General features: G+C 39.8%; 1 protein-coding gene across 1 annotated transcript in view; it reads right to left on the reverse strand.

Moving 5' to 3' along the window:
• CUBN (cubilin) overlaps nt 1–21,973 on the reverse strand; it is a 314,813-nt gene extending 292,840 nt beyond the window's left edge. Inside the window, exons 1-10 of the mRNA XM_005564724.5 lie at nt 21,806–21,973; nt 21,283–21,412; nt 19,960–20,055; nt 18,893–18,931; nt 16,122–16,223; nt 15,322–15,425; nt 8,391–8,517; nt 6,946–7,108; nt 3,836–3,967; nt 2,556–2,651 (exon numbers count right to left, since the gene is read on the reverse strand). Coding sequence (XP_005564781.3) covers nt 2,556–2,651; nt 3,836–3,967; nt 6,946–7,108; nt 8,391–8,517; nt 15,322–15,425; nt 16,122–16,223; nt 18,893–18,931; nt 19,960–20,055; nt 21,283–21,412; nt 21,806–21,924 — 1,108 coding nt within the window. The 5' untranslated portion in view covers nt 21,925–21,973. The remainder of the gene's footprint in view (nt 1–2,555; nt 2,652–3,835; nt 3,968–6,945; nt 7,109–8,390; nt 8,518–15,321; nt 15,426–16,121; nt 16,224–18,892; nt 18,932–19,959; nt 20,056–21,282; nt 21,413–21,805) is intronic.
• Between the last annotated feature and the right edge of the window lie 1,995 nt (nt 21,974–23,968).

A 23,968-nucleotide genomic window follows, 5' to 3' on the forward strand; every position in this document is an offset into this window, starting at 1 on the left:
ACTGTTTAAGATGGATAGAAAAACCCTGCTGAATAATTTAGAAAATAGAACAAATTATACAATGTGACAGATTTACAGTAGAATTGAATGACGATATAAGTTTTTTATATTCTCAGCTTATATTGCTTGCAAGATTCCATTTAAATATTAAAAACACAAATATCTTTTTTAAATAAAGAATTGCCTAGAAATGCATTTTTTATAGTTAACTACTTCTTTTAAAAATATTTGGGCGGAGCGCAGTGGCTCACGCCTATAATCCCAGCACTTTGGGAGGCCGAGACGGGCAGATCACTTGAGGTCAGGAGTTCGAGAGCAGTCTGGCCAACATGGTAAAACCCTGTCTCTACTAAAAATACAAAAATTAGCCAGGTGTGGCGGCACATGGCTGTAGTCCCAGCTACTCAGGAGGCTGAGGTGGGAGAATTGCTTCAACCCGGGAGATGGAGTTTGCAGTGAGCCGAGATATTGCCATTGCACTCCAGCCTGGGTGACAAAGCGAGACTCCAACTCAAAAAAAAAAGAAAGAAAGAAAGAAAGAAAAAGAAAAAAATATATTTATAGGGAAAAATGGAGTAAGTAAGCTCTAAAACTGTTGCAGCTCTGCCTAGAAATTTTTTAAGGTTCCCAGGGTAAGCTTACAGGTTGCAGTAAAGAAGGGCAGCCTAAAAGTACATAAAGTGCTATTAATACTTCATGTCATCAACATTATGACTGTCTTCCATATTAAAGAAAGAGTTAAGTTTGTAATAATATTTGTTACAAGCACTTTACATATAAGGACTCATTTAATCATCTCAAGCACCCTGAGGCAGGTGCTATTATTATCCTCATTTTATAGATGAAGAACTAAAGCATAGAGATTAAGTGTCTTGACTGAGGACAAGCAGCTAAAATATGGTGGAGCCCAGGGAAAAATGAGAGCAGTCTTTATCTAGAAGTCATGCTCCTAACCACTTTGGTATGTTGATAATCAATTAATAAGCATTTAGTCACACATATGTGTGTGTGTGTGTGTGTTTACATACACATATATATTCTTTTCTATATATGAAAGTATATGACAAATTAATAAAAAATAAAGGTGGTATCTTGAAATAGCAAGAGATACGATTATTCAAGAGATGGAGTTGGGTCCACTTATTTGAGCAAAAATACCAAGCCAGATCTCTATTTGATGCTATAGATAAAAAACACATTCTAAAAATATAAAATATCTTACCATAAGGAAACCCATAAAAGTATAAAAGAATATGTACTTGACAATTTTTAAAGAGTTCAGTAAAGAAGGCCTTCCTAAACATGACTGCGAAGGGAGAAATTATTAGAGAAAAGATTTATCTTTTTGACTACATAACAATTCTAAACTTTACAGAAAATACCACCACAAGATTAAAAGAAAAACAACATACCAGGAAAAACATTTATAAAACATAAGACATATAATGCGATAATGTCTTTAGTACATAAAGAGATTTTGCCAATCAGTAAGAAAGAAAGAGAGTAAAGGGGATGAACAAATAAAAAAATGCCCAGTGAAAATGTGGAAAAAATTATTAGTAATCAAAAAGTATAAATGAAAATAATGGAAAAACTAATTTTGCATATAAAACTGACCAAGATTAAAAATAATAATAATATCTATTATTGTCAAAGAGTAAATATGTATTTTTATATACTGCCGGTGAATACATACATTGATACAACCTTTCTTGGAGAAAGTTCAGCAGTATATATTTTGTTAAATTACAGGGTTAAACCCTTTTATGTAGTATTGCAAACACTGTTGGTTGCCACCCTAGATCCATTCTCTCCTTCCTTCATTCTGAACTCCTCATTTCAGCTGGACTCAGGATGCCCGAAATATAGACTGTACTTCCTAACCTCCTTTGCAGCCAGGTTTAGCCAGTCGGCTCAGTTCTAAGCAACAGCCTAAAAACAGAAGAGTCCTTTAAAAGAAGGTGGCATAGCCTTCTTCCTCCTTTTCTCCTGCCTGCTTGTTGGAATACAGTCATTAATTAATTAGTTGGCTTAATTACCTTATTTCCTAAATTAGAGCAGACCATTAAAGAGCATAGCTTATTACATTTTTAAGAAATCTGGCCAGGTGCAGTGGCTCACACCTGCAATTCCAGTACTTTGGGAGGCCAAGGCGGGCACATCATGAGGTCAGGAGATCAAGACCACCCTGGCTAACACAGTGAAACCCCGTCTCTACTAAAAATACAAAAAATCAGCCGGGTGTGGTGGCGGGCGCCTGTGGTCCCAGCTACTCAGGAGGCTGAGGCAGGAGAATGGCATGAACCCGGGAGGCGGAGCTTGCAGTGAGCCGAGATTGCACCACTGTACTTCAGCCTGGGCAACAGAGCGAGACTCTGTCTCAAAACAAACAAAAAAAAGAAACTCAAACATGTAGTTTTATAACATGGATTAATTTTAGGTTTGAAGGTCAAAATAATAATTTTGAGAACAGAGGATTTTGTGTGTAAGATATTGAATTGGTTTAGAGGGTCTTATTACAATACCCAAAGCCAAAGAGAGAAATGAGTCATTACCTAGAGTTGAGGAGCATGAGGCGTCTGGGTGGCAGCCTCCATTACCGACTGAGCAGATGTCTATGAGTGTGCACACTCTTCCGTCACCCTGGTACCCTGATGAGAACAAGAGCAGGGGCATAAGAAACAATGTCAAGAAGATGGGAGGACAATGCCTGTCTAGGATTCAAATATCATGAAACAGACCAATCAGGGATCCTCTCTCATCAAAACAAAAAATATAAGTATAAAATGTCATCAACAAATGAAATTTCATAAATATGAAAAATAACAAGAATTAGTAACTTGATTTCCTAAACAATGTTCTGGGTTGTTTCTAATGAAAAAATATGTATAAAACTGCTGGTAGACTTAGAAAGTGCTGACACTGAAAAAGTTAATATTTTTACATTACAGTGACTCTGATGTTCTTAGACGTCAATTATTATAGCAGCCCAAAGTACTGTAGTTCCATGTTATTAAAACATACAAGATTTCAGTTTATCCCTTAGTACTCCCTGAACTTCTTGGATAGTAATTTGATTTAGGTTAGAGAATAGCAGAAAAGACTTCTTTCCAGAAAAGGAGGGAAACCAACAATTACTAAATATGCCTACTGTGATGCCTGTGGTTTAGTAAACTTGGTATACAAAACAACTCTGGAGTGCACGATATTAATAAATTATTCGTGAGGGCAATGGAACAGTAAGTCTGTGATCCACTCAGAAAACTTTTCAAATTCTGCATTATCTCTGTAGCTATCTGACAGTTTGTAAAGTTTGTTGTTTTCCATTGATATTCAAAATGTTTTTTCTTTCTTATCAGAGTGTTATACTAATGTGTCCTGAATTCACAAGATAAACAAAACTTTCTGTACTATTTTCTCTCCTAAGACAAAAATCATATTTTATTTTTTATTTTTTTAAGATGGAGTCTCACTCTGTTGCCCAGGCTGGAGTGCAGTGGCGCGATCTCAGCTCACTGCAACTTCTGCTTCCCAGGTTCAAGTGATTCTTGTGCTTCAGCCTCCCAAGTAGCTGGGATTACAAGTACGCGCCACCACCCCCAGCTAATTTTGTATTTTTAGTAGAAAGGGGGTTTCACCATCTTGGCCAGGGTGGTCTCGAACTCCTGACCTCATGTGATCCACCCACCTCAGCCTCCCAAAGTGCTGGGATTACAGGCATGAGCGACTGCGCTCAGCCAGAAATCATATTTTAAATGGAGCACAAGATTCCATATTCAAATGTCTGTGTTCCCTGTACTGGGGTCAGGAGGTTGACACTGAACCGAGGCAGCACCTGGTGGACAGGGCTGACAATGGGAAGACCCAGGCGTATTCACACACTCAACAAGTGGAGCCACAGAACAGCCGCCATTATTTATCTCACATTCATTGATATCTTCGCAAACATGTCCATTGCCTTGCCAGCCTAGAAAAACAAGAAGATTTAAAAGTTTAGCTCTATAGACAGGTCAACAAGGAAGAAATACAAGTCAAAACATATTAAAACTTTCTCCACCTAAGGAACTATAAAATAAAAATGAGATATGCTTATCAGATTGGCAAAAGTTGTTTTGAATTCTTAAAATCAAATTCTGGCAACAAAGTGGGCAAATGGGCTCCTCTTATATGCTGATAGTTACACATTAAATTGATATAACCTATTTGAAAAGAGCTCTGGCTGTATTCACTAACATTTTTTAAATACGCAGACTTTGACTACCAATTGCACTTATTAAAACTCAGCCTATTGTGATAAAACTACCACCACACTAAGATGTAGGTAAGAGGATGTCTACTGCAGCGCTGTTTAATTGGGAAAAACCCCTCAAGCATCAATAGAAGCATAGCTGAACACCTTATGACTCATCTTTGTGACCGAACACTAAAAACATTGTTTAATATCATGCGCACACCTATATACCTACATGTGCATACACACAAACACTGAAAGAATTTTTATATATACATTAATTAAAATACTAAACGTGGCTGAGCAAGGTGGTTCTCATGCCTGTAATCCCAGCAGTTTGGGAGGCTGAGGTGGGCAGATCACCTCAGGCCAGGAGTTCAAGACCAGCCTGGCCAACATGGTGAAACCCTATCTGTACTAAAAACACAAAAATTAGCTGGACGTGGTGGTGCACCCCTGGAGTCCCAGCTACTTGGGAGGCTGAGGCAGGAGAATCCCTCAAACCCGGGAGGTAGAGGTTGCAGTGAGCCAAGATTGCACCACTGCACTCTGGCCTGGGCAACAGAGCAAGACTCTGTCTCAAAAACAAAAACAAAAAGAAACTAACTGTTAAAATCATATGGAGGATTGGGCTCATATTCCTAATTTTGGGAAAGAATTTTTTAAACTCTTGCACATGTGCTTGTACGAATGAAGAATAAGGTAAAAGAGGAAGGAGAACAAATGACTAATGGTGTCATTAGGAAGATGAGATTTAATAATTTTACCTTAGTGGTTCCCATTTTATTCAATGGTTGTAGACTTGTATTACTTTTATAATTCAAATTATTACAATTATAAGAATCCTCAAAAACCTTTAAAGACTTAAAAATATTTCTATTCTTTAATTTAAGCAGAATCCTCTTCTAAGACTCTTCCTAAGAAAATTATCATATTAGTGCAGGCAAAATGCATACAGGAAAAAAGTTGGAAGAAAAAAATGCCTGAATGTTCATCATGGTCCTCTGTGTGATAAGATCAAAGGTATTTTTTTCTATTTTTTCCATATTTTTGTAGTGATATTTTATAAGCAGCATATATTGCTTTGCTGCTTATAAAATGTAACTGCTAAATATTGCAGGAAAAATAGAGTGATAAACAAGAACAAAATTGTTTCTCTTTTTCTTCTCCAACAATAAAAAGAAGAATGTAAAAACACATTGCCAATCCTCTAATTTAAATAATTTATTTTTCCGATTTATAGTTTTTAAAGATTGTGCATGATAAATTACCTTCAAAATGTGATTGCTTGCAAATCATGCTTGCCCCTGAGAACTAAGAGGGAAAAAGTCTTCATAGGTTTTTCTCCATTTCTTTCCAGTTTTACAAGATCTAAATATATACACGCAGAAAACCACTAAACCAAAAATCACTACCTGGGCAATAGGTTTGTGGGGTTTCTTGGAGAGAAGAAACTCGCCAAGAAACTTGGGTTTCAATTCTGGCTATCTGTAAAGCTATGTGATCTTGGGCAAGTTATTCAACCTCTTTAAGCTCAAGTTATCATATTTTAAAATGTGAGTAATACTTATTCTTACCATGTCTTGGTTTTGTTGTAGTTAAAAGAATTAAAAATTACTTATACAGTGCCTTAATAACACTTTTACTAAAAATAAAAAGCAGGCCGTGCGTGGTGGCTCACGCCTGTAATCCCAGCACTTTTGGAGGCCAAGGTGGGCAGATCACTTGAGGCCAGGAGTTTGAGACCAGCCTGGCCAACATGGCAAACCCCGTCTCTACTAAAACTACAAAAATTAGCTGGGCATGGTGGCTTGCGCCCGTAATCCCAGCTACTCGGGAGGCTGAGGCAGGAGAATTGCTTGAACCCAGGAGGTAGAGGTTGCAGTGAGCTGAGATCATGCCACTGTACTCCAGCCTGGGTGACAGGGAGAGACTCTGTCTCAAAACAATAACAAAAACAAAGCAAAAGAAAACCAGCTACTATTATTACATTATCTTTGTGCTCCATTTCTAAGAACACCCCTGGAGGGCAGATAAACCTGAGGTCTGGCTAATTGCCTACCAATGCACCCAGCACAGTGCTTTGCTCGCAGTAGGCATCCTACAAAAAAATATGTGTGGAATGGATGATGACTATCTCATAGAACAAAAGATGCCCTTGGATTCAAACCCAGGCAGTCTTTGACTAACAGAGCCCAGGTTTTCCATGACTCAACATCCGGTGTCCCTAGAGATTCAGTTGCTGCAGGGCTGTGATGGAGCTGGATACCTCTGTTTACGTCAAGTCCACAAGATACGCTAATGACACACCCAGGCAAGAGCTACTGGACTGTGGTGGAGATGGAAAGAGGTCAAATAATTTCCCCATGTGTACAAACATCTGGTTAGTATGAAAGGTGGGACTAGAGTATTTCTTTTGATCTCAAATCCGGTCGGTTGACGGTCACTGCAATGCATTGTCTAACGTACAAATTCTATGGCTAACCTTGCCCCAAAGTCTGACTCTAGCACAGTTTTGGACAAGCCTCCCCCTTCTGTCGTGGAATTGTGATAGCAGTGAGATCGTCGAGCAGAAGCTAGTGAACCAGCACACAAAACTGGATTTGAACACCTCCTAAGAATGGTCTTCTTACTCATCAATAGTGAAAGAAAATTGATTCTAGCACCTCGCCAACCTGGCATGCAGAGCCTGGCATGTGGCCCTGAGAACGTACCTGTTGGGCAGGCCCCACAATAGAAAGAGCCTAGAGTATTGAAACACTGCACAAGTGTGGAGCAAGGCCCGGGCTGGAAGCTGCACTCGTCTCTGTCCAGCGTGCAGGCAGGGCTGTTTGGTGGAGACATCCACCCAGCATCACAGATGCAGCTGTACTTGGGCTGGCAGGATGACAACAGCATGAATAAAGACAATCATGAAAATCAGCAAGAAAAGCCTTTGAACATTTCATCAAGCCCCAAGCTGTTTATCCTCTAACGTTCATTTCCATACAGCCAATCCACTGGCTTCTCTTTTCCTTCCCATATGATTAAGCATTTAGACCAGACCATGCAAAAAGGGAAACATCTTTATTTCAGAGTAAAAGCAAGCTATAATTTCTCCCAAAGATGCCAGGGAAAGAGTAACAACAATCAAGAACCGTAAGTCAATATAATTAAAGTCAATCAACTCAGCCTGCTATGTTTTTAGAGGGAAAAACACCCATGTAGGCACAGACCTTGGAAACTCAATTCTGTTTGTTTTTCTTTGGAAAATTCTTCCTCCTACCCGCCTCCTCAACCCTTCCATCCCCATCATTGGATGGGAACTATTTTCCATCACATGGGTAGAAAAAATAGAACTAAAAATAAAGAATTGAAGTTCTCATGAAGAGCCAAGCCAGCCAAGACTGGACAACTTTAAGGGTCAGGGTTCAAAGTCATCAGGACCTAGGGCATGGAGGGGTGTTCTGGGGAGTGGGCTCTCAGAGTCTGCAGCAGTTCCAGAGACTCAGGCCAGGAAAAGTCAGACTCTTTGAAACCACATGTTGCCAACAAGACTGGTCCTTTTATATTCCTGTGTTTTGTCACTGTTAAAATAAAACTTACAAGGCCAAGAGAAGGTCTTATCTCAGAGAGAGTCATGACGGGATAATAAAAATGGTTCTATTTCTGCTGGGTGTGGTGGCTCATGCCTGTAATTGCAGCACTTTGGGCGGCTGAGGTGGGTGGACCACTTGAGGCCTGGAGTTCAAGACCATCCTGGCCAACATGGCAAAACCCCATCTCTACTAAAAATACCAAAATTAGCCAGGCATGTTGGCATGTTCCTGTAATCCCAGCTACTCAGGAGGCTGAGGCATGAGAATTGAATTGCTTGAACCAGGGAGGTGAATGTTGCAGTGAGCTGAGATCGTGCCACTGCACTCTAGCCTGGGTGACAGAGTGAGGCTCCGCCTCAAAAAAAAAAAAAAAGGTCCTATTTTACATAATGACATCTTAATCTCTGGGTCCTATTTCCTGCACGGTTCATCTCCCCTCCTCACCTACGTCCCACTTACAGGCAGGAAGTGACTTCACCTCTACAAGCTCCAGGCAGTGCTTGTTTACAGTGGGCATAGGAGGAGGAGGAGCTACTAACCATGGCTCTCTGCAAGGAGGCACATTTAGGGAAGGGACCCACCTCTCCAGCTTGCTCACGGACTAAATCCTCACAGATGCCATGGACACAGCGTGTCACAGAACCCCCTTCACAGTCATTGTATTTGGAGGCACACTGCGGTCCGTACGTCTCAGGTGGGCAGTGACAACTGTTGGTTACACAAGAGCACAGTGTAAGGGCTTGTGCTTTGGGGCCAGTGCCTGTCTCTTAATATCAGTGAGGAAAATAATTCAAATTACAAATCAACGATGTTAACATGGAATCATAAGCCAGAAATGCAAATTTACTGACTGGAGTCTTGGGAGAAAATCGCTCTGCTCTGCTCCAAGTGGTGGATTGAGTAAATACAATGTTAGAGAATCACAACTTATCACCTGGTAAGCCTAGCACTATAAATTCTTGTGTTATCAGGTCATCAAACAGCATTTTCAAAGGTCAGATGTGTATCAGCCAAAGGTAATAGAGTTAGTTCAAGAAGGTAAAGGGAGAGATCAGCAAATCCATTCATCATCTGTCCAATTGGACCTGCCACGAAGCACAGGCAATGTGGGCTACACTGATAACTCCCAAATGCGCCCTAGGATTATATGACCCCACACGCAACCCAGTGTCCACACCCCATAGTCTATGATCGTTATTATTATATTACAAAGGGCAATATGTCTTCTATCCGTAAAAAGTGTAGTTATATAATATAACACAGTGACATTCTTTCCTAGGCACATTTGAATTTCCAACAAAATGTGGTAATTATTACATTATGCCGAAGCTAGCAGTGGGCGCTTTGTTACTAGAAGATTTTAGTCCAGTAATAATCAAATAAGCAATGTTGTTTTAAACCCTTGTCATTGTTAAAGCTGCTTTAGCCTTATTTTTGCAGCTTAATGGGAATGTCTATGGTCTGAGTATGGGAGCTGGGGGAGGAGGAGGGAAGGGGAGTCCCAGAAGCCTAAGCCTATCCGCACATGCCTGGGCACATCTGATGAGAGGGAGGGCCAGGCCCAGAGGTTGCCAATTGCTGGACTCAAGCAGAATTGGCAAGAAAAGCTCTCATGGGGGAAATGACTGATGGTGCCAGCAGTCAGAGACAAGGAACAGGGAGCGGCTGCATGGCCAGGCCTCCCTCCCATGCCATTCTACAAAGGAGAAGAGCTCTTTCAACAAGACACAGTAAGGTACAAGGAGCTTAGTAATGTCCATGGATGACAATGTATGAATGACAGTGTGGGAAATTAGCATTTGACTGTTTGAAAGTCATCAAGAACCAAACTCCAGGCACAGGATTCAGCTTGCCCGTGGTGGGCCCCAGAAGCAATTGCTGGGTGGCAGCTTTTTGGCAGTTTCTAAGGAAGAGGAGAGCAATGAGTGTGGCCAGAGATGGAGAGTAAGAATGCGGGGAACATCATCCATGCACTCATGTCGGGAGGCCAGACTTAGCAAATAAAAATACAGCAAGCCCAATTAAATGTGAGTTTCCAATAAATGAATATTTTTTGGTATAAATATGTTCCATGCAATTTACAACATCAGTACATATTTACATAAAAGCTGCTTCATTAATACATGACATTTCTGAGCATTCCAAAGTTGCCTTTCTCATTAAGATAAAGCCATAGGAAAATAACCATAAATGATTAAACTTAAGGAGAAATTGAATTATCCATCGCCACCCATAGCCATTTATCTTCCCCTCATCTCTCTCTATTTTCCTTCTCACATTGTTTTCTTTCCTCTTTGTCCCCATCTTTACATAGAATATTTGTACAGACAATTTAATTAGACTCTTGAGGATTATGGAACTTTAAAACAGTTCAGACACATATTTGAGCATTTGATCCAGGAGGCTTCACTACTAACAGTTTATTTCGCCACCAGTCCCAACACCTGCCAAAAATGCTTGAGAATCTTTTTTTTGTTATTATTATTTTTATTTTTTTGAGATGAAGTCTCACTCTGTCACTTAGGCTGAAGTGCAGTGGCGCAATCTCAGCTCACTGCAACCTCTGCCTCCCAGGTTCAAGCAATTCTCCTGCTTCAGCCTCCCAAGTAGCTGGGACCACAAGTGTGTGCCACCACACTTGGCTAATTTTTTATTTTTATTTTTTAGTAGAGATGGAGTTTCACCACGTTGGCGAAGCCAACTGATTAATTACTGATTTAGCAGAAGTCTCTTTGCTGGAAGTAGAGGCTGGTCTCGAACTCCTGACCTCAGGTGATCCACCCACCTTGGCTTCCCAAAGTGCGGGGATTACAGGCGTGAGCCACTGCGCCCTGCCGAAGAATTTTTAAACCAACTGTTACTAGCTTTCTATTTTCTATATCTGGGAGATCTGAGTGTTTGGGAACCCCTGGGATAAGACTGCCTAGGTTTAAATTTTGGTCCTTCCTGTTAACTGTTCACCCATACAAAGTACTAACTCCCTCTGCCTCAGTTTCTTATGGAATAATACTGGTAATCTCTGTGAACTTGGTCATATTGCAGTCTAAAGGCATTCCCCTGTAGGAAGTGCTAAGAAGATTGTCTTTATTTTATCACTAAGTGCTTAACTATTGCAAAATGATGCAAGATTTGAGAGGAGAGTCTGGTTCATGGACCTGCAGTTAAATCCTTTCTCTTTATCTCTCTCTTCCTTCATCCTTGCTATTATCACTGGGAGATGAGTAGGCATTAATCCTATTCTGTTATCTAAATAGCTACAAAGTACACTTCTTTCATTTAAGTTTAGATGATGTGAGAAGACAGAGAAAGGGAGGAAGAAAGTCAAGTAAACCATAGGATTCCTTGAAATGATCCTCCAAGACAAGTATTATTAATCCCATTTTACAGACTAACATTTCCCAAAAACACAAAATGAGTAATTGGCAGAAGATAATTAGACACTTAGGTCTACTTGACTCCTGCACCACTGTTTCTGCATGTTACATTCCTACATTCTGATAAGTAGAGTTATATGAAGATGCTGCATTTTTATGCACCGTTTTGTTTTGTTTTGTTTTGTTTTGAGACAGGGTCTTGTGCCCAGGCTGGAGTGCAGTGGTGCGATCTCGGCTCACTGCAACATCTGCCTCCCAGGTTCAAGCAATCTTCCCACCTCTGCCTCTCAAGTAGCTGGGACTACAGATGCATGCCAGCACGTCGGCTAAGTTTTGTATTTTTTGGTAGAGACAGGGTTTCAGCATGTTAGCAAGGCTGGTCTTGAACTCCTGACATCAGGTGATCCACCCGCCTCGGCTTCCCAAAATGCTGGGATTACAGGCGTGAGCCACCGTGCCCAGCCTTATGTGCCTTGTTAACATAACAAGGTTTACAGGCAAAATATACTCTCAAATGTCTTGATATGGCCTTTAAAAAATGAACAATTACTTAGATACCTCCCTAAGTGAAAATAAAAGCGATATATTGTATTTTTAAAACCAACTTACAACTATCCCTGCTATAGTTATTAGTTACTGATTTAGCAGAAGTGTCTTTTCTAATGACCTTTTATTACCGACTTGCTTCCAGCAGAACAAAGCTAGGCTTTTCTTTGAAAACACTGCAAGTGCATTTTGGCAATTGAGAAGAGGTTTAACACACTTTGATAGTCACAGTTTAACTTGTGTTGAGTCCATGGTTCAATACTAATTTTACTGACGGACTGAAAAAGGTAATAAGTTTAATACCTAATGACCACCTGAGCTAAAACCAGATTATCCTCATTTTTTAAGCCCCGTATGATGTAAAATCTACCAGTGATATGAATGGAAATAAATGAAATAAAATTTACTAATCATCACGTTTCTGGAAAACCAGACAAACTCAACTTTTTGTTTTTCTGGAAAGCCTTCTAGATCTGAGCCCTAAATGTACAACACATACCATCCATGCATGGCAAGTTCAGATCCTAAGGGCTGTGTTTAATCCAAAGTAAGCAGGGGAGGCCAGGCGTGGTAGCTCACACCTGTAATCCCAGCAGTATGGGAGGCTGAGGCGGGCAGATCACCTGAGATCAGGAATTTGAGACCAGCCTGGCCAACATGGTGAAACACTGTCTCTGCTAAAAATACAAAACTTAGCCAGATGTGGTGTCAGGTGCCTGTAATCCAAGCGACTCGGGCCGCTGAGGTAGGAGAATCGTTTGTCCCCAGGAGGCGGAGGTTGCAGCCATTGCACTCCAGCCTGGGTGACAAAACGCGACTCCGTCTCAAAAACAAACAAACAAAAACAAACAATACAAAACAAAGTAAGCAGGGAAACAATAAGAATCAAGTCTTCAGAACAAAGAGGCAGTAACAGCATGGAGAAGTCACGAAATATCATTGTGTTAGTTGTCTGAAGCTCTGGGTCTAGACCTCAAGCCAAAAGAATCAGTGGAAACAGAAAATGATGTTTCTTGTGCTATAATCATTGTTCTAAAAAAGAATTTCTACCAGAAGTTTACCTATGAAACAGGTATGAAACAGGGCTTCCCATGAATGAGTATTTGCACCTTTTCAGAGGTCTTTACAATGGCAAAGTATTAATCCAGTTAAAGACTCCTTTTTCCGTCCAAGTAAAAGAGCTCAAAGAGTTAAAGAAACTGAAGGAGGTTCAAACTCCAAAGTGAACTTCGATGGCATGACTACATTTTTGCAGGTCCAGATGATTCTGAGGCTCAAGTTTTCTTTTAGCTAATGTGTGTTGAAGTTTCCCAAAGGGTTTTCTAGCCTCAGTGAAATTCCTGATTAACAAGGATTTAACCTCACATAATTAACAGAACTCAAGAAAGAATCTAAATGTCCACTTGTTTCTCTACACGTGGATTACACAAAGCAATAATTTAATCTTAGGCTCATGCACCTTTTTTTATTTTCTTTTATTCCCTCAAAAAGTCTCCAACATATGCCTGAATTAGCGGACTTAAAGTGTAGATAATGAAATGGGATTCATGAGGTTTCAGAAACTATTCCCTTACCAAGAGAAAGAAACCTGATTTAAATGCTCTGTTCTCTAATGTCCTCCAGCAAATCTATGAAGGGCAGAGACTAGGAATCAAGATCATTCCAAAGCCATCCACACATCATCAGTTCTTCTGCATTCTTGCTGTCCTTTACAAAAGAGTGCAAGACAGAATTTGGTACTGCTCTTGCAAAGTTGAATCTGTCATTTAGAAATGCAGCTTTCAACAAATAAATGGTTCCTTCCCTCCCAGCTCTCATTCCACCATATGTATGTGTCTGGATAAAGAACTCTAACCTCTGACATGCTGCAAAGAGTGGTGAATAGTAAAAGGGTTTTTGTTTTGTTTTTAATTTTGCAGGGGGAAAAAAAATAATATGCTGAAAACAGCAACAGCAACAACTTTCGCTTGTTCTATGGATCTCATCGCAGTTTGCCGATACTTGTCTCTCTGTTGGCCCACAAGACTCCAAAAGACAGTGACGATAAAGGAAGACCAGGAGTGAAATCTAACCTCCATGACATTCCTAGATATCAGGAAGGTCAGAAAGCAGAAGTTCTAGAAGCCTGGACATTTGCCACCGATACCTCTACATAGCAATCCTCCTTGATAAATGCCCATAAACGGAAATCAGGAGATAATGGCTTCAAGGAAATGAAAGACTAGACTGCATTTTGCTTCCAACCCAAGCCTAATAAAAGCAGGGAAAAGAGGCTTCATTTAAATGAGTAACAGAGTCCTGGAAGCAAAAAGCTCTTTAATAACATAATACTAAATTTAAGTCAGAAGTGGTTAATTTTAGTTTTGCATAATGATTGAACTCATAGACATATCTAGAAGTCTGAATGATTTGAGTTTACAACCTGGAATGAGTAAAAGTTTTAAAGATCAGATCAAAAAACAAAAGTATCAAATAAAAAGAGAAGGCTTGTGACTGCATTTTTAGGAGTGTGCGTTAAGAACAGCGATGGTTTAACAAACAAAATTACTGCACTCATTTTTGCTGGAAAGACTAGAATGGATATTGTTAGGAGGAAATTGAAGAACAAGATAGCGGAGACACCAGTGAGAGAGCAAATAATTGCTCTTTAATCCAGTGAGATTCTACTACAGGGTATTGAAAGGGTTTGTTCATTCTAAAACAGAATTTATTTATTAATCTTTTAAAAATCACACAGTAAAAGAGACCAACCAAACTACGAGGAAAAACAATGTCTAATTTAAAAGGTGACTTTAAAGAACGGTACAAAAGTAAGTTTGCCATTGATCTGCCCTGAATTTTTGGACTTCATTATTAGAAACACAATGTGTGTGTCCCCAGCAAAGCTTTGATGACAGATATCCCTAGAGCATGATGGGAACACAGAGGCCCTGAGATGCCTCACTCCGCTTAATAAGGGAAGGGAAGGTTTCCTGCAGAAAGTGATGCCTGAGCTGAGCAGGAGAAGTCTGTGGATAAGTCACTTGACAGAATAAATCAGAAGAGAAGATAGAGCTGTAATGATGACTGTGGTCAGAGAGAGTTACTTCATTCATTGAACCTCAGTTTCATCTTTGACCTTGTTATGGTCACATTTTGACATAGCATTGAAGAAAGCTCTCCTTACTCAAAACTACGAGCTTGCTAATACATGGAACGAGTACGGCGGGGAGCACTGGTGTGGTGGGATGTCCCCTTTTCTACTTAAGGCCATTCAATGGCTCCCGTTCGATGCTCTGGCTCTTCCTAAGGCTTCAGCTCCTCTTGTATCAGGCCATGCTTACTCTCTGTGCCAATCACGGCAGCCTTCTTCCAGTTCCTTGGGGATGTTAGAGCAAGGATTTCTTCACGGGGTGAGAGTAAAGGACTCATGAGCTTTGCTTCAATTAAGTAAAAATAGCTATGTAGACATTAAGTAAGAGCTAAACATTTCCTCATGGAGTATCAATTTTTGCTGGAATAGAGATAATTAGTTTAGGATGCTCTTAATTATGGGACATTTTAGGCCTTCAAAAATATACCTGATATTTATCCAAAAAAAAAAAAAGGTTACCTGTAACTTCCCATTGTATTAACACATGTGCCTCCATTCTGGCAGCTCAAGGGTGTTCCTGAGTAAATCTCACATTCGTTAACATCAGCTGAGCAGAGAGGACCCTGTGATCGTATAAGGAACAAAGTCAGGTGCCAAAGGTCAGAGAGGTATCTGGGGCCAACATTCACATGATATGTTTAAGGATTTATACGTGGACAGTAAATAAGTCCTCAGTAAAGCCAAATATAATAATACTAATATTAATCCCTGGCTATTCTTCCTCTGGAACTCAGATTTCACCTAATAGAACCAAAGAGCTCTTCATAAGATCACAGCAGTCACAGGAGGAGAATTGTTATCTAAACATTATAGAATCCTCAGTTCACAGGGGTGCTATGTCTGGGAATACTTACTTTTTTTTTTATGTGCATGCTGGGGACAGTTTCGCCATTATGAGGAAAAAAAAAAAAAAAAAAGACCAAACATAGAAAACAAGAAAATGTACATAGGTATGTCAAGATTTGTTTGGTACCGTCCAATGCTGAACGATTTAAATTAATGTTAACAGAAATGCTGTGCTCTTCCAGGTAGTTATCCAATCACATGAACCTCTCCTTTCAATGGCTTTAGTATTCACTGGGTTATACAATCAAACTCACCACTGTTTGGATTTTAGCACACATGGTGTACTTCATTTTGATTCTGGAGGCCACAGAATCCTAGAAACTTCGGATGGAGAATTAAATATGCCTGATGATTCCAAGGAAACCACAGATGCTGACCCGCCATCATTCTTAACCAAAGAGCAAGTGACTCACCTTCCACTGTGGGGGACAGATACAAAAAAAGGAATCATGCAGATGGAGGCAGGTTCCTCCGTTCTGGCAAGGATTGCTGCTGCAAACCTTTTTGTCAACAGTCTGAAACAAAGACAGGACAGTCAATGAGATGACTTGCAGTCGGCAGCAGCAAAATGCATGTTACCATGTAGGTGTGTACGTGGGATTACATTTAACTCTTAGTCAATGGGGGTCACCCTCCAGACTTTAAAGCCATTACTTACGTTCTTCAAATCACCTCTCTTGTGAAAAAACAGAAAGCGTTTCCTATTATCAATCTTGTTCCTATTCCTTAACTCTCAACATGCTTTTGACCCTGGGTGGGATGAGGTCTGAGGGGAGAAGAATCTCACTTTGTCTTGGAAAAGTATTATTCCCCTGAGAAAGAGACCTCAGTGGACAAGGGTAAAGGTTCAGGTGTGAAAATAATAATGGATGTTCCGATTGCACAAAGAAAAGAAAACGGAGATTCCGGTTCTTTTACCTGTGATTCTTATCTTTGGTCCCTCCAGGTGAGCCTTTGAAACATTAGCATCTGCTGCTGCTGCCCCTCCTCCCATGGGTTAAGGTGACTGGACTCCTTCTGCTCCAAGTCCCTTTGTTTGAAATGTAGCCTGCTAAGACACAGCCTTCACCGTGGTGCTCACCTGACTGCTTTCAGCCCAGATCACAAACAAACCTACCTTTGTCTACCTCTACATCTACATAACCTGGGGAATCTGACCCTATGTCAGCTACCAGTTTCAATCTTGTAAGATTTTTATTGCCTTTGGGTGCAGAGAAAACTTTTTTTTTTCTTTTTCTGATTTTTTTTTTTTTTTGAGACTAAGTCTCGCTCTGTTGCCCAGGCTGGAGTGTAGTGGCGCAATCTCCGCTCACTGCAACCTCTACCTCCCGGGTTGAAGCAATTCTCATGCCTCAGCCTCCTCAGTAGCTGGGACTACGGGCATGTCCCACTACACCTGGCTAATTTTTGTACTTTTAGTAGAGACAGGGTTTCACCATGTTGACCAGGCTGGTCTCAAACTCCTGACCTCACATAATCCACCTGCCTTGGCCTCCTAAAGTGCTGGGATTACAGGCATGAGCCACCGTACACAACCTAATCCTCTGCTTTTAAAAACTTAAAATAGGGGCAAACTGTTCATTACATTTCATATACATATACACACACACACACACACATATATATTATATATGTGTCTATAGGCACACACATACACACACATACAAACACAACATACTATATATATAGTGACTCACAAAGAAAATTACGTCTGTTTCCTTCATTTTACAGATGAAATAGAAAGCCAAAGGAGAGCCAACTCAATACCATTTTTTGCAAAGCACATTCCTTCTCCACTTTGGTCATAAATTAGATGACCATACATCTGGGGGTCTCTTCATGAACCTGTTTTATTCCATTGTTCTATTTTTCTCTTTGTGCTAGCACAATTGGCTCTGTCCATCATAGAATGCTCTTTAGAACATTAACCACAAACTCATTGAAAGGTTTTCTGTTGGACAAAAGCAACACTGTCTGGGGACTAAAAATTTAAAAGCCTAAAGGGGCCCAGTAGAAAATGAAATCAGCAGTCAGGAGGAAGACAATAGGGAGTGGTGGGGACTGTGGTGGCCAGAGAGCACTTACCCTATCCAAAGGCACAAAGGCATTCACATTTGAAAATCACTCAATGTTCCTCCTGAGGCATGGGGGTAGGAGGACCGGCTGAGCATGGCCTCTAGTCTTTGACCTTTGGCTAAAATAATGAAGCCCTCCAGGAGACAAAACTTGAGTGCAGTGTCATGGTCCACAGCACTATTCTTTACTCATTTTCTTTTGCTCAACTACTGTCTAAAAAATGACAGTTGAGGGGTCAATGTATTATCTAAGTGGAGAAAAGGAATACACGAACTTGTTCATCAAATGACAAAAAGGTTTGCAGCAGCAATCCTTGCCGGAACGGTGGAACCTGCCTCAATCTGTATGAGTCCTTTTTTTATATCTGTCCTTCACAGTGGGACAGATCAAACTTAAAAGTAGAGGGAAATGCTTGAAGTATGAGCAAAACAGATGAAAAATATTTGTGCTGACATTCTTATGCTGGAATCCCCAGGCTTTTATGCAAAATTTTAAATATGAAGAGATTCTGTACATTTCTCTGCATAGAAGGTTATGGCTTCCATGAAAGTCTTAAAAAGGCCAGCTTCCTACAAAAGGGGTAAGAAGCCTAAGTTTACATAGATCAGTCTCCAAGTTTGTAGTACAGTTATAGAATGTTTTCTCTAAGAAACTGTTCAAGTTTAATTACCAGCAAATGTAGTGTTAAGAAAATTTGGAATATTTTGTGATACACCTAGACTTCTGAGCTTAGTGTCAGAGACGATGCTCGCTTTCCAAGCCCCAGTCCCTGATGGGAGAATCAGCAAGTTGGGAGATCACCAGCTGACCAAGCACAGCACACAGAGCTAAAGGGTGATGGTAAAGGATGTGGGCTGTGGGCTGCAAACTCAGGGTTAGAAGCCCTAACAGGCTCAGAGACCTCAGCCTTATCATTTCATCTGTCTTAGACTCAGCTCTGCGTCTGCATCCTGGGAAGCATATGCTGGGATGAGAAGTAAGTTATGGGAAAAAGCAAGTTTTTAATATTAATCATCCATTCACCCTTAAAATAAGAATAGTGGCTCTATTAATGATTCTAGTATGTTTTCTGTGAAAGATGTTGGATGTGTAGTAGGATGAGACCTACCTGCTGCAAGCCTTGGAATTTTCTGTCAAGATCCGCCAGCTGCCATTGGGGAAGAAAAAGCTTCAGTTAGCTGGTTCAAAGGCATTGCACAGGTGATGTTACAGCCTTGACATATTGTCCTAATGCCCTCTGCTAGGGACACACTTTGTCTGTTCATTCCTGCTTTTATTGCCTTTTTCCTCTTCATTCCTCTCCCCTCAGGATTTTCTTCCTTCCTGTTCCGTCCTGTCACATAGATTTCTGGGGGTTTTTTTTAGCCTTTTTTTTTTTTTTTTTTTAAGTACAACCCACTGTTAAGTTGACTGATTGCTTCTCTGTACACAGTGACTATGGGAATGTTCATAAATGTCAGTGATACATCCATTTCCCCAGTAAGAAGGTTGCTCTTAAAACTTCAGCAAGGCTTATTTTCTTTCTTTCTTTCGTTTTTCTTTCTTTCTTTCTTTCTTTTTCTTTCCTTCCTTCCTTCCTTTTCTCTCTCTCTCTCTCTCTCTCTCTCTCTCTCTCTCTCTTTCTTTTCTTTGGCAAGGTCCTGCCCTGTTGCCCAGGCTGGAGCACAGTGGCATGATCATAGCTCACTGCAGCCTCAACCTCCCTGGTTCAAGCCATCCTCCCACTTCAGCCTCCCAAGTAGCTGTGAGTACAGGCTCATGCCACCATGCCCAGCTAATTTTTTTTTTTTTTTTTTTTTTTGGTAGAGACAGGGTCTCACTATGTTGCCCAGGCTGGTCTCAAACTCCTGGGCTCAAGCAATCCTTCCTCTGTGGCCTCTCAAATCGCTGGGATTATGGCAGTTTTTGATATTAATTATCCATTCACTTGCAGTGAGCCACTGTGCCTGGCCCAAGGCCTACTTCTGCAACAAGTGCTTGCACAGCATTTCCTGCCTTCTGCCCATCACTTCTACAGCCTCCATGAGAGCTGCGCCATTTAACCAAACAGTGTGGTAGTTACATGCTAAATCTCTAAAGAGCACGCAAAATTGGCATATCCCCTACAAAACGGTTACTTATAACATTGAATTAGGGAGAACTCATCAGTTCTTACGATGTGGATGTCAGACTTACCTTGGAATCAAGATGATAGATTTGACTAGATATATTTTGAGGCAGACCAATTGCGCTCCCTTTTAACTCTATAATATCGTCTTTGTTTTTCTGGATCTAATTTTAGAAAAAGAAGAAGAAATGAAGAGCACTAGTGAAAATATCATATTTATCTTACAGTAATATAATTAAAAACTTGAGTAGTATTCTATTTTAAGCACTAAGATCTTGCCTATTATTATAAAAACCAAAACAACACCACGTGTAATAAACACTGGGCTAAAATAGCCACAGCTTAATTCCACTTATCCTTTTCAGTAACAATAGATCAAGGTATTTTCCATTTGTATGTTTTCCTATAATACCAGTTTAGGGTGCTTATTAAGAAACCTGTCTTGGAAGCAGACTGTTTAGGTTTTAAGTCCTGGCTCAGCTATTTATCGCATGTCCTGGGAAAGTTACTTAACTGCTTCAGGGTTTCTTTACCTCTCATAAAACTAGGGTGACAATAAAGGCCACCTCATTGGACAGCTGTGAAGGTCAAATGAGATAACATCCATACAGTGCTAAGCACAGTGGATGGCCAACAGTAAGCTCTGAATAATGCTGACTTCTAACATTATGGCTGAAATATGCAGTGATTCCTGGGAACTGAAAACACCCAGTAAGGCAGGAGAATAACTGGCCAATTCTGTACTGTGGCAAAAGCAAATTGGTCACATCTCCACATATCCTTGGTCCCCTCCTTCCTCATATGCCCTGTGGAGAGTTTCAGTTCTACCCTCCATGTCTTCTCTGGACTAGGGTGCACTGCCTGGCACAATGAGCTTCCTTCTTTTAGCACACTCCCTCTACCCACCATTAAGCCAGGCCATTGCCCTTTACAAGAACATGTCTGATGTCCAATTATGTTCTCTATGCTAAAGATTCAAGGTACACTAGGAAGGGGGAGGGAAGTTGAAGACAGGTTGATTAATGAGTACAATATATAGTAAGATAGAAGAAATAAGATCCAGTGTTTGACAGGCCAGTAGGGTGACTATAGTTAACATTAATCTATTGTACATTTCAAAATTGCTAGAAGAAAACAATTCATATGTTCTTAGCATAAAGAAAAGGTAAATATTTAAGGTGATGGATATCCCAATTACCCTGATTTGAACTTTACACGTTATAGGAATGTATCAAATTATCACATGCACCCCAAAATATGTGCATCTACTACATATTAATAAAAAATAATAATTAGAAAAGATTCCAGGTACAGATTAATCTAGACTTGTTCAATTAAGTCACCATATATGGATATACAAAAACGACTTCAAAATATTTCCAGGGTATTACCTGATGTAAACATTCGCCAAGGTCTTCTTCATTTAATTTAATTTTTCCCAGGGATCCGGTTCTAAACTCAATGTTTTGGGCAGACCCCGTAAGAAACACCAAATTTCCCCTCTCTGTAGCCATTCGAGGCCTATATAATTCAAACCAGAGAATGCATCAGTAACTAGCAGGTACAATTTTTAAACCAAAATAACAAAGTTTCTTACTGAATAACTACAGGCCAAATACATCTTCACTGTTTGATCAACTCAACCCAACTGCCCCTGCTCATCTGCCATTTCTTTCTCTGCACATTTCTCGGAGATACCCCCTGGCAATTGCAAACATATTATTTGCAAGACGACAGATAATAATTTGTGCATAGGAAGGTAATTTCATACCTCAGTCTAAATGTTTTTCCCTGTTTGCTTCTCAACATAATTTTCCTCAAGAAAAATTGCACCTTTGTTTATCTGGCTATTTGGGAAAACTGGTGAGGAATTAGCCTAGTCCCTGAGTAGGAATGACCCATGTGTTTACTTACTGTTGGAGATTGGCGCTTCTTTTCTGTCTCTGCAGCTCAAGTCCTCCAGCTTCGCCATTTAATTCAGCAAAAGTCAATAAGGTAACCAAACTCCAAAGAAAAGGTAAAGACATGCTCATCACCAACCTCCCGGGTTGGCAGGTAAGAGTGAGGCCACTCCAACCAACTGAGTATGGGATTTTGGAGAACAGCAAACCAGGCAGGTGTACTTTGAACCACAGAATATCCTGTAACTATTCAGTTTTTCCTTCTTTGCCCTAGAAGGCTATGTTATTTTTTCTTCCAGAGGGATGTAAATGATCTTAGATCTTCAGTACTCTTCAACTTGTGAGAGGTCAAAATCTACCTTAAGTGATGCACAACTTAATCATTATCTATTTGACCTTTGAAACAGTAACAAGCAGCTTTGAAAACATCCAGGAAAACAACCTTTGCTTAAGAAGTAACTATGTTTCAACAAAAGTAAACTGGTCATTATCTACACCTTTCTCTGCTCCCCTCCTTCCTTACGTCCCTTGCAGAGGAGTTCCAGTTCTACCCAGTGCTAGGAAAACTAGATATCCACATGCAAAAGAAGTTGAAGTCTGGACTAGGAATGCACCCTAGTCCAGAGAAGGCATGGAGGGTAGAACTGAAACTCCTCCACAGGGGATGCAAGGAAGGAAGGGACCAAGGATATGTGGCGATGTGACCAGTTTGCATTTGCCACAGAACAGAATTGGCCAGTTATTCTCTTCATACCATACACAAAAATTAACTCAAAAAGTTCAAATATCTAAGTCTAAGAGCTAAAACTATAAATTAACTCACAATGGTTCAAAACCTCTAAAACTATAATATAAAACTCAGAAGAAAAGTAGAAAAAGTCATGACCTTGGATGTTGGATTTGGCAATGATTTCTTGAGTATGATACCAAAAGCGTGGGCAAAAAAAGAAAAAAACAACAAAAATATATAAATTGGAATACATCAAAATTAAAAACGTTTGTGTATCAAAAACACATCAACAGAGTGAAAAAGCAACTCACAGAATGGAAGAAAATATTTGCAAATCATATATATACAATAATGGGTTAATATCCAGAATGTGCAAAGAACTCCCACAACAGAAAACAAAAAAAAACTCAATTCAAAAAAAAAAAAAAAATGAGCAAAGAACCCAAATAGACATTTCTCTAAAGAAGACAGCAAAATGGCAAAAAAAAAAAAAAAAAAAAAAAGGCACATGAAAAGATGCTCAACATCAGTCATCACTAGGGAAATGCAAATCAAAGCCACAATGAGATACCACTTCACACCCATTAACATGGTCATTACTGAGAAAACCAAAAATAACTAATGTTGGTGAGGATGCAGAGAAACTGGAACACTTGTGCACTATGGGTGGGAATGTAAAGTGGTGGAGGTACTATGGAAAATGGTAAAACAATGCCTCAAAACATAAAACACAGAAACACTATAAGATCTAGCAAGTTCACTTCCGGGTATATATCTAAAAGAACTGAAAGGAAAAAGTGAAAGAGATATTTGTACAGCCATGTTTACAGCAGCATTATTCACAATAGCCAGAAAAGGTGGAAGTAACGCAAGTGTCCATCAACAGATGAATGAATAAATGACATATGGTATATACACAAACGAAATATTATTCAGCCTTGAAAAAGTGAGAAATGTTGACACATGCTACGGCATGAACAAAACTGAAGACATTAAACTAAGAGAAATAAATCAGTTACATGAAAAAATACTATATGATTCCACTTACATGAGGTTTCTAGAATGCTAAAATTCAGAAAGACAGAAAGTAGAATAGTGGCCAGGGATTGGAGTAAGAAAGAATGGGAAACTACTGTTTAATGGATACAGAGTTTCACTTTGGAAAGATAAAAAGAAGTTCTGATGATGGATAGTGGTGATGGTTGTAAAATATGAATATACTTATGCCACTGAATTATACACTTAAAATGACTAAAATGGTAAATTTTATGTTATGTGTATTGTATAACAATCTTTAAATAATGAATCCATACTTAGGAAAATGGGACAGGAACTGCTTGCTATAGAAACTGTCTCAAGAAAAGAAAAAAATACTTTTTCACGTAGATTTGCTCCTTTCAAAAATTCAGAAAGACAATCTGATGAACTTTGAAGTGCCATCTAAAA

The sequence above is a fragment of the Macaca fascicularis genome, chromosome 9, assembly GCF_037993035.2.
Source record: "Macaca fascicularis isolate 582-1 chromosome 9, T2T-MFA8v1.1".
Classification (NCBI taxonomy): Eukaryota; Metazoa; Chordata; class Mammalia; order Primates; family Cercopithecidae; genus Macaca; species Macaca fascicularis.